This window comes from Cariama cristata, unplaced genomic scaffold (genome assembly GCF_000690535.1).
Source record: "Cariama cristata isolate BGI_N322 unplaced genomic scaffold, ASM69053v1 scaffold95, whole genome shotgun sequence".
In the NCBI taxonomy this organism is placed as follows: domain Eukaryota; kingdom Metazoa; phylum Chordata; class Aves; order Cariamiformes; family Cariamidae; genus Cariama; species Cariama cristata.
The window spans coordinates 3587-14622 of NW_009616675.1; the positions used below are offsets into that span (position 1 = coordinate 3587).

The window sequence follows — 11036 nt, forward strand, 5'->3', positions numbered from 1 at the left end:
TCCAACAGGTCCATGTCCTTCTTGTGTTGGGGGCCCCAGGGCTGAAGGCAGTACTGCGGGGTGGGGGGTCTCACCAGAGCGGAGCAGAGGGGCAGAATCCCCTCCCTCGACCTGCTGGTGATGCAGATCAGGACACGGTTGGCTTTCTGGGCTGCAGGTGCACGTGGCTGGGTCATGTTGAGCTTCTCATCAACCAACACCCCCAAGTCCTTCTCAGGGCTGCTCTCAATCCATTCTCCGCCCAGCCTGTATTTTTGCTTGGGATTGCCCCGACCCATGTGCAGGACCTTGCACTTGGCCTTGTTGAACTTCATGAGGTTCACATGGGCCCACCTCTCAAGCCTGTCCAGATCCCTCTGGATGGCATCCCTTCCCTCCACCGTGTCAACTGCACCTCACGGCTTGGAGTCATGGGCAAACTTGCGGAGGGTGCACTCGATCCCACTGTCCATGTTGCTGACAAAGATGTTAAACAGCACGGGTCCCAATACCAACCCCTGAGGAACGCGGGGTTTCTGTAGTTCTCCCTCCGACGTTGACATTGCTGTCTTTTCAGCATGAGATGTTATGGTCAGTCACTCTCAGCCCCAGCAGCTCCTGAACTGTCATCTGTGTAGACATCCCACCACTGCATTGGTTGTGTGTATCCTTCCTCTGCTGATCCAGCTGGGGATGCATTAAGGGGCAACGTGTGTTGTAGCTGGAGAGCTGGAAATGCGGTCATCTACTTCTGCCTGTTCTGGACAAAATTTGTTTGGCAAGTCTGGTAAAATACAGCTCTGATCTTCACTGTCCAACTGTGGCTTTTGGCTTAAGGGTGCATGGATTGCCCTCATCAGTGTGCACGCTTGGGGAAGCATCTCACAAGTGTCCCATAAAGGGAAAAATTCTCAAGGGCTTAGAAAAATGCAATTGATACCTTGAATCTCCTGATGTGAATTTTGAGTTTAGTCTTACTCGTCTAGTGAATACTCTCGCGCTCGATAGCGCACCAGGAGCAAGTGGAAAGAGCTTGGGAAAGAGCCAGGCTCTTTCCAGGCATCTGCCATGCACGCTCCTTTCCTTCTTGCTTGGATTCCTCTAGTAAAGCCCAGTTGTGCAAGGGTTGGGATCAAAGGCCTCAGACGCCTAACTGGATTCATCCAAGTTTTGTCTAAAGGCTTAGATGCAATGAAAACCAGAGTATTTGCTTTTATTCATGAGTATTATTAAGCATGTTAGACAAGCATACGCTTAAGAATGCCTGTTACAGTGTGGGAAAAACAGCAAGTGAAGCTTTGATAAAGTTGCAGCATTGGGAAATCTGCTTGCTGCCTCCCTCTTTCTTCGCCTCTTCAAACGTTTTGCAAATAGTTTTCAGACGACCGTTTGATCTTAAATTTGCGTGTCGGCAAAGGCTCTGCAGTTCTCCCGGGAATTAGCAAATCGTAGAACAGGGTTAACAGGAGTGTACTGTGGGCTGCTTTTGAATTCCTCGCTTGCGTGAGCCTCAAAACTGCCCTGGAAATTTCTTGCTAAAAAGTTTATCTCAAAAAGACCTGGAGCTATTTCAGGCTCGTTGTTTCTTTTTTAGATTACCTATTTAGATGCATTTGTTTGATGTCAGCTGTTAAATTTTATCCAAAGAAACATCTGTGGGGAATCAAAGTAGATTGAAAATTTGAGTATCGTTTATGCCAGAAGACATTCTCCCCTTGAAACGTGACTGTGAAAGTGTCGTGGGAATTGATAGGGTATCAAAAATACCTCTAGTGCTCAGAGTGGGCTCTTCTTACTTACTGCGTGTTCTGGGGCTTTTTGATTTGTTTTGTGCTATAAGATGACCAGAAACCTCAAGGGCATACTCAAGCCAGAATGTACATTCTCTTGGCATCTTAAACTTTGGTGCCACCACTGGAATTGATTCTTAGTTGTTTTAGCATTTCCCCGCTCCCTTCCCGTATGTAAAAGGATTTACACAGGCAGCCTACAGCCCGGTGGTGCAAAATCCCCCGCGAGAGAGGAGCAACACAGGACGGGCTTGGCGCGATGGCTGCCGCCTGGCAGCGGTTAGTCCTGGCTTTGCTGAGCGAGGGACCTGCTGGGTGTGAGGCTGAAAGGGACCCTGACCTTTCATCAGCCTATTTGTAAACATTGCTAAAAGGCGGGAGAGAAAGTGTCAGCCCCTATTAGTTACTCCATCAAATGTGGGTTTTTTTTCAGGTTTTGTTGAGATGGATTTTGTTAGTGTTTGTCCCCTCTTGAAATTTGTTCAGCCGGAGCCTGTGGCGCAGGTTGGAAGTACATCATTTACTCTAGCTTCAAAAATAGCAACTGAACTTACGTTTGTTTGAGTCTGGTTGTTCTCTGGCTTTTCTAAGTTCCTGGGCTGACTTTTGAAAGTACAGAAAAGTTCCAGCTCTCCCTCTGTGTACACAGTGATGCATGAGACCTTAGCTGTCTGGTCCAAATGACTGTGCAGGTTAATGATTGTCAGGAAAACTGGGTCTTGGTGTGAAAGGTTAGTTAGAAGTATTCACTAAGCTCAGTTCCATCTCTCTTATGGTCCTGCTGTGAAAAACTACTGTAAATGTTGTGGATTGCCTCGTTAGCGGGGGTCTTTTGTGAGTAGGGCAGAGCTCAGCCGTGCTCTTGCTCGTCTTAAGGAGCAGTAACCTGTGCCCTGAGTAGGACGGCTAGAGAGCCGGCATCGCCTTGGCTGCTGGGTGCGGGCTTAGTCCTGCACGAAAATCAGTCCAGGATTAGATGAGCTTGGAACCAACTGTGGTGGTGTGGTGTGGTATGGTCTGCACTCATTACGAAAGGGTTGTGTCTCAAATCCTTGCCTGTGTCGCGATTAGCTTTGCTCAAACGATTCTTGAGGCTTTAATTTGGTGCAGAAATGACTGTTGTTAATATCTCTGTCTTGCTCAGCCAAGACTAGATCTTTCTTTCTAGCAAATTGTATTTTAGGGGATGGGAGTTAGAGATTTATTTTGCCTACTGAGCAGTGTTTCGGTGGAAGCTGTAAGAATATCTTTGCTGTATTTAAAATAAGTTTCTTTATAGTTTCAAAACCTCCTCCCTGTGCTTTTTTTAATACCTTTACCATCTAATTCTTATCTTGAGTTGATGTTGGAAATGCTGAATTTGCTCTTCTGGACTGGGCCCAGTGAGCTGTTAGTCTCCTGACCTCAAAAAGGTGACTCAGAAGTTAAGTGAAAACAATTATTAAGCAGCCCTTTGTTGCCGCTGAAGGAGTTATCTTATTTAGTGGATTTTTAGTTAGAGACAGTTTGTAGTCTGATGTTGGGGCTTTATATCCTAGCTAATAAAACCAAGTGTTCTCATTACACAGATTTCACAGAGAATAGATTGAAAGCTGGAAGTAGTTTGTAGGCAGTGTTTTTGCATGCTTAGTTTATGCAGTAAGCTGCTCTTGAAACGTACATATTTCATACCTTTGAATTAATTTAAAAAACATTTTTACTATATATTTTGCACCCTTCTTCCCCTTCCCTGGTAGTATGTGTTTTTACGCAATGTGGTTTTATGGGCGTTATTGTCTTCAAACACAGAGGATGAAGAGTTAATTATTCACTTTTCCTAGGAAGTGGAAACTTGTACACATCTGAACCTTGTTTAAACATTTAATTCCACGTTACTAGAATTCCCTTGCCCCACAGTTTTCGATGTGGGCTCCAGCAATGGCATGGAGTTAAAATATGCCTAGGAATTGTATGGTCAGCAGTTAAGTCCCTAATGAGAGCCAAGCAGCCTAAATCCACCTTGGGAAACAATGGAGGTTGAAGGAGGAATTTTGGTTAAAACTCAAGGCTTTGTTAGGGGATCAAAATTTAATTAAAAATAATCTTCCCTTGGCGTGTTCTCTGCACAGCAGCCTTCCTCCCCCCCCCGACTCCTCACCTACAGGTTGTCTGTGTAGAAGAGAGGCTACTTTTGGGCAGTGGGGTTTTGGTGGTGGTTTTTTCCTGTGTACTTTCTTGTGTGTTCAGAAGAACCTCCAAGTGTGCTATCCTACTTGACCTCTCAGCTGAAGCAAGTATAGTTACTTCCTTTTGTATAGTCAAATTCAGTTTAAGGCTTAATTTTGTGCCCGCTTTGTCAAACTTCAGTTAATTAGCTTGCCTCTGACATACTCCAAAAAGGTAAGCGAATCCAGGGGAAGTTAAGCTCTGTGAGCATCTCCTGGTGTGTTGCAGAGGTCTGTCGTTCTGTTCTTCGCTGGTGGGCAGATGGACCTTTGTGCTCTGTTAGTGGCCCCTGAAGCCCGAGCAGATGCTGTCATTGGATCTTTGGGCTTCAAGTTTCTTGCAAGAACTGAATGAAATGGTCTCTTTTTACTGTTCTGCTCCATCCCAGGGGCAGCCTCAGGGATGAACTTCTCTGGCTTTCCACACATGCTGTGGCACAGTTGCAGGGATCAGACCTTCTCTGGATCGACCACCATGTCCTCTTGGGTGGTTTGGTCATGGGTTTCTTTGCCAGTTGTATCCATAGCCTTCCTCATTTGCTGGGATGAGATGATGGTTTCTCCTCTTCCAAGGAGTTTGTAAGCTGTTCTTAAAGAAAGGCTGACAGACCCAAAAAAAAAAGACCTGCAGGGAATGCCTGGTGGATCAGAGTGGGCCAGTGTACGCTGTAGTTAGGCAGCTAACCTGAGTATCTACCAGAGATCTTGAACCAGCACCTGCAGACAGGACAGTGGGATCCACCTTTTTCAGGCATGGGAAAAAGTGTTGTCTGGACCTTGATTAGCGATGGTGTCTCTTCCCAGGCAGAAGTACCCAAACTGAACCTGCCTTTGCTCCTCTTCCAGACAACATCTGCGAACAGGATGAGAAAACTGTTTGACTCTGTGAAATGGGGACTCAAAGCTATTATGTTGAAGAGAAATCCTTGCCAATTTTTCTTCCTAGAAGGGCAGTGATGCACTGCAAATACGGGGTACTTCACCTGGCAGAAGGGATCTAGTGCCTCTCTTCGTTCCTGTCTCCCATCCACTGAGTTTTCAAAGGACATCCAGTGAATTTTTTTTCTTTTCTTTTATTTAAGTCCAAACTGCAGTTAAGCCCAGCTAATGTTTTTTGGTAGCTTTGGGCTCCATGACTTCAGTATACTAAAATCAATCTATCTGAGAAATAGCCTGCATGTACTTGTGTGACTTAGATGCAGTCTGTGCTGTTGCAGCTGTGGTGTTGTCGATATGTGAATTGTATCAAAGGAGGACTCTGACTTCTGCTGAAAGGTTGCAGTTAGTCCCCGAAGAGTGAAATGATACCATAAAGAGTGAGTAGAGCTTGTGCAGGGCCAGGATTCTCGGGGAGAGCCACTGCTGTCTTGCTCTGCTCCTACTGAAACAGAACTTCTACCGGCTGCAGCAGGAGCTGTGTCGGTGCTGCAGACCCTGTGTGCGCAGGCTGCTCTTCCTCAGAAACAGGAGTGTGTGAGGTTGGTGTAGGAACACGTAGTTATCTGGTGCCTACCTACAGGTGTAATGGTGACTGCAGGAGGCTGGAGGTAAATCTCAACATTATCTGTTGTGAAACAGCAGCTCTGTTGTAATTTTGATGTGCAACTCAGCTTTTTTTTTTTTTTCCCCCCAGCAAATTATCTCATACACAGTCATCCACAAGTTTTCTTTAAGGAATGTAGGAGATGAGAAGACTTGGTGTTAAATGAAACTGGAAATGACCTTAATGAAATAATGCAGTGTTTTATCTTCTTTTTTTCAGTTTAGAGTTTCTATACCTTGGAGGAAATTTCATTACTGAGATTCCACCTGAATTAGCAAACCTGCCTTCTCTAAGCTATCTAGTTCTGTGTGACAACAAGATCCAGAGCATTCCACCTCAGCTGGCACAGTGAGTATTTACTGTCATCAGCCACCAGCTGTAATTAACTCTTTGAACTTTTTCTCTTGTGTGTGTGGATAAAAGCGGCTGGGAGGACCTATTTGTCCTTCAGTTTGTTCATATGTGACTAGACTTGAACAAGAAGATCCTTAGCATGGTGTACTGCAGGCAGGCCATGAATATATAATGTGGAAATCTCAATCAAAGGGTTATGGAAAAAAAAAGTGTCACCAAGTATATGCTTTAAGGTGAATTAATAGATTTATACAAGGAGCCCTGAGAAGTACCTGGGCAACTCGGAAAAGATAAACTGCCATACTACCATATTCTTAGTGATGAATGCTTGGTCTGTTTTGTCCTTCAACCACAGCCTTTTTGTGTGTGCTCTTGTGTTGTACCATCGCCTGTGTTCCCTTGGCATTTCTTACTCTAGGATCTCGGAATGTTTTACTGTTCATTAAATCCTACAGCACAGCTCTAGAGGATAAGTTACTTCTTTATCTGTTTCATAATGGAGGAAAGAGGACACTGCAAACTCTGTACGGGTAGCCTAAGATGGGAAGTGAAGAGTTCAGTGTGTAGCTGTAACCCCAAAAGCAATTGAATGGCAGCACAAAGTTTTCTGAGTTGGAATTTGATGGTGTAGTGGGATCATTCTTGATGTACAACGTTCAGTTGTCTTGTAACTTATGCTGGTTTGAGAGCATCCCTGGGTGCTGTGCTGGAGCACTGCTTTGAGCTTCCTGAGAGAGAACACCTCCTCCAAAAGCCAAAAAACTGCTTGTCACCCATGCCAATGCTAGCCTGGCCTGACCTTGCTTAGCTTTTGAGATCTGGTAGTATCACAGTGCAAGGTGATGCAGCTGCAAGCAATGAAAACATGGGGGTTTCCAGGGTTGGCTGCCCACCAGCAATCATCTTTATTGCATGAGTGAAAGCAGGTGTCTTACTCAAAGTATTGTGTGGAATCATTCTCAATGCATGTAGCGGGTATGAGGAAACGTTATCTCCCCTGAAAGCACTTACTTTTGTTCTGTGCTACCTTTTCTGGGGTGCATGTGTGGGGAATACTGAGAGGGACAGCAGTGTATTTAAGACTGTGTTTCTTTAACAGGCATTCTGGAGGTGAGCCAGGTTTTCTAGGGCAATGTGTGTGCTGGAGTAACAGCAGCTCCTTTAGCATGAATTTATGCTTTAAAAGGAAAAAAAAGCCAAAGAAAAAGAAATTGGTGGGAAAGGGGAGAGTAATCAGGTCTGTCTAATGCAGTTGTGGAATGATTCTGCTTGCACATCTTGACTGGGTTTCCATCTCCATCCTCAGGCTGCATTCCCTGCGTTCCCTTAGCCTGCACAATAACCTGCTGACTTACCTTCCTCGAGAGATCCTTAACCTGGTTCACCTGGAAGAGCTGAGCTTGCGTGGGAACCCACTGGTGGTTCGGTTTGTGCGTGACTTGACCTACAATCCCCCGAGCCTTCAGGAACTAGCTGGACGCACAATTAAAACTCGCAGTGTTCCCTACGCTCCCTGCGATCTCCCGGAGAATCTTGTCCGGTATCTGAGCTTGGCCAGCAACTGTCCCAATCCTAAATGCGGGGGTAAGTTCACCTTCGCTGCTCTGCTTCCTGCTTTTACCTGATGAGTTTTCTTCCCCCCTGACTTGCCATGACTTCAGTAGCTCAGTCAGGTTCGATGTGTTGTTGCATCCAAATTCTAGCTGTGTTTCATTGGCTCCAGGCCTCCTGCAAACTTGTCTTTAAGGAACCTCGTTCGCTTAGGAACAATGTTCGAAGCTGTAGTGGTGGTTTTACTGTATTTACGTGGCACTGTAAGACAGTGTTTCTGTTGGAGTCTTGGCTGCTCATCCCAGCACTCCGCTATGCTTTTATGGTCTGAAGTTTCTGATTCGTCTGCCCCAAAGTAGCTCGAACTAAGTAACAGACAGGAGAACTTTTGCAAGCGCTATTGCTGAACAGCAAGCTTCATTTCTGGGTGGAGAAGAGGAGAGAGGCTGTAGTGCTTGGCAGTTACCAAGAGCAACTTGTTTAGCTCTTGCTTGGGACCACTTGTGTGTTGTTCCTGGAAGGAGAGGACTTCATAGAAAAACCTGGAATGCTTGCCTTAATTTGGCTTAATGCTTAATCTTTATCCAGAGTAAATGATCTGTGCATTTAGCCTTTAGAAGGTTAAGGAAAAAAATCATTAATTAGTATCTACCCTGCAGTCATAATCCGGGCTGTTATCTTATCTCCTTACAGGACATATCAAAGCATGCTCCATAAGCAAAAACGGAAGGGCTGTGTCCTGGTTTTAGCTGAGATAGAATTAATTTTCTTCCTAGTAGCTGGTACAGTGCTGTGTTTTGGATTTAGTATGAGAATAATATTGATAACACGCTGATGTTTTAGTTGCTGCTAAGTAGCACTTGCCCTAAGTTAAGGATTTTTAAGTCCCGCATGCTCTGCGAGCGAGGAGGTACTCAAGAAACTGGGAGGGAGCACAGCCAGGACAGCTGACCCAAACCAGCCAAAGGGATATTCCATACCATAGAGCGTCATGGCCAGTACAGAAACTGGGGGAGCTGGCTGGGAGGGGCAGATCACTGCTTGGGGACGGGCTGGGCATCGGTCAGCGGGTGGTGAGCAATTGTATTGGGCATCACTTGTTTTTCTTGGGTTTTACTACTCTCTCTCTCTCTTTGTTATCTCCCTTTTCCTTACTATCATAATTATTATCTTACTTTATTTCAATTATTAAACTGCTCTTATCTCAAGCCACAGGTTTTACCTTTTTCCTATTCTCCTCCCATCCCACTGGGGCGAGGCGGAGGAGCGAGTGAGCAGCTGCCTGGTACTTGGTTGCCGGCTGGAGTTAAACCACGGCAGGCTGAGACTTGTGTTGGAACGGAAAGAAATGTTTCCTTTTTTAGAGTTTTGCACAGCTTGGATAGCAGTGGATTGGTTTTGCTCTTTTTCACTTTTCCGTATGAACTAGCACAGTACTGTGGCGTTGCTCTAGCACTGCAGGAGAAAAGCTTACTCCAGAGCAGCTAGGACTTAAAACACCGCTGGAAACTTCTGAAAATGTCAGTGTTTAAAATCACTTGCTGTGACAGGAAGAAAATGTAATTGTGTGTTACAGCAACACTGTTGCCATGGAAAGTAGCATCCAAACTCAGCATGGTGACTTCACTCAAGCAGAAGAAAAGTAGAGCTATGAAGGTCTATTTGGGAATGTGTTTTTGCTAGCTGGTAGAAGAGGTTTTACAAGTTTGAAAATAGAGTGGATGAATTAATTTGACATTTAAGAAGTTTGCAAATTCCTAGCCTGAGATTTCTCCCTAATGGTTAGAAAAAAATTGCCAAGTTCTTTGGAACTAGCTCCCCTCTTTCCGTGTAGAGTGTGCCGTTCTGAATCACCTACCAAATACACTTTTACAGGATTTTTTTTTTTTTAACTAAGAAAAGAAATTTCATGTTTCCATAGGTGTCCTGGTCCCTTCTCTTCCTCCAGTATCCCTTGTCCTTGTACTGGTGCTGTGTCATTTAAATCCTAATTTGAGGCATATGTACCAGATGCAACAACCTTGCAGAGCTTACAGATTTCTCCACACAGGGTCTCATATGTTGTTACTGTTCCCTCTGCCCTTACAGGTGTCTACTTTGACAGCTGCGTCAGACAAATCAAGTTCGTTGACTTCTGTGGGAAGTATCGCCTCCCGCTGATGCACTACCTGTGCTCCCCAGAGTGCTCCTCTCCCTGCAGCTCTGCCTCCCAGAGCTCTACTTCCCAGAGCGAGTCTGACTCTGAGGATGAAGCCAGCGTCGCTGCGCGGAGGATGCAGAAAGTCCTTCTGGGATAACAGGGAGCGAGAGGGGAAGGCCGGCAGGAAAATGTGTTTGAAAAGCAATAATGGAACGGCAAAGCATGAGCCTCTGGCCTGAAGGGCTCACAAGAAACTGTCCTCAAGTCCATTTAAGGGGCAGAACATCTTAGCAAGCCTAGACTTGTTTGATGCAGTGCTACTTAGGAGAACTAACTCAGTGGCATACTGCCTGTAGGGTGCCTGGGGTTGTTAGAAACATCTCCTGTCTGGGAGACACCCCCCCCACCTCGTATGGGCTGAGGAGAGGGATTTGTTCTCACTGGCGGATTGAGAAGGGTTTTAATATGTGACACTTCACTGGACTTCAGTCGTCCTGCAGAGCAAAGGAGGCTGTCCAGATCTTTTAACACTGTGGTAAATCAGAAACAGGCTAATGATGCCATGTGAGTATGTTTGGACCCCAATGTTTTATATAGCATTTTGATTCTTTGCTGTCTACTTTGATCTCAGTTACAGATTTTACACCCATCCACTAAAAATGGGAGTTGGGGTTTGTGGTTTTTGTTTGGTTTTTTTTTTTAGTTCAGGAGTACATTTTTCCTAACTCTGGTGACTCTTCCTTTGCCTAGAGGTGTAGAGTCTCTGTGTTGTTATGTACGTTACAGCCATCGTAGAACTGAGCCACCTTTTTTCTCCCTTGTTACTGTTTCCTCCTAACTGTATTCATTATTTTTCCTCCCTCTGCTTCTTCCCATTACACCTGGAGTGTCGCTGTCTTTATGGTGCCTTCAGAAAACGGACAAGTTTTTCTATTGAGACTTGGTATTACTTCAGACTTGTGGCCGTACATGCCTGTGCAAGGGACCAGATGTGATGTTCTGTATCATGTTTTTGAGTCTCAGCTTACTGGAGCAAATTTGCTTTTATATCTGTGAATTGCAGGAAGGGTCTTGATTGACATTTCTTGTTTCTAAACATCCATGTTCCCCTGCTGCAGTTAGCTCTGCTATGCTTGGTACAGAGTGACTTTCCATCTTTAAGGTCATCTGCTTAAAGCAGGCAGCAGCTTAATGAATTGGAAGTAGTGAGAGAAGTGCTATGGAGAATGTCTTTTTTTTTCCTTATTCGTAACATGAGAGGAAAAGCCGCTAGGGAGGCTAAGGCACGTTGTCTGAGCATCTTGCACGAGCTGGTTTTGAAACCTCTTCCTTATTTATTTGTTTGCATTTGCTCTTGTTATAATAGCTTTGGCAGCCTGTTGGTTGTTCAAATAACACATTCAGTTATCTTAAATTATGTTTAAAGGAAAGCTGCAGGAAATAGCTCAGAATTTTTAAGTATCAAGAAATAGCTT

General features: G+C 44.9%; 1 protein-coding gene across 1 annotated transcript; it reads left to right on the plus strand.

The window, feature by feature from the left end:
- Window positions 1–2028: 2028 nt before the first annotated feature.
- On the plus strand, window positions 2029–10145 carry LRRC58 (leucine rich repeat containing 58). The gene is made up of 4 exons (XM_009700237.1): window positions 2029–2048; window positions 5736–5864; window positions 7177–7454; window positions 9510–10145. Exons 1-4 carry the CDS (start codon window positions 2029–2031, stop codon window positions 9716–9718), a joined length of 636 nt encoding a protein of 211 aa, XP_009698539.1. The 3' UTR covers window positions 9719–10145.
- The last annotated feature ends 891 nt before the right edge of the window (window positions 10146–11036 follow it).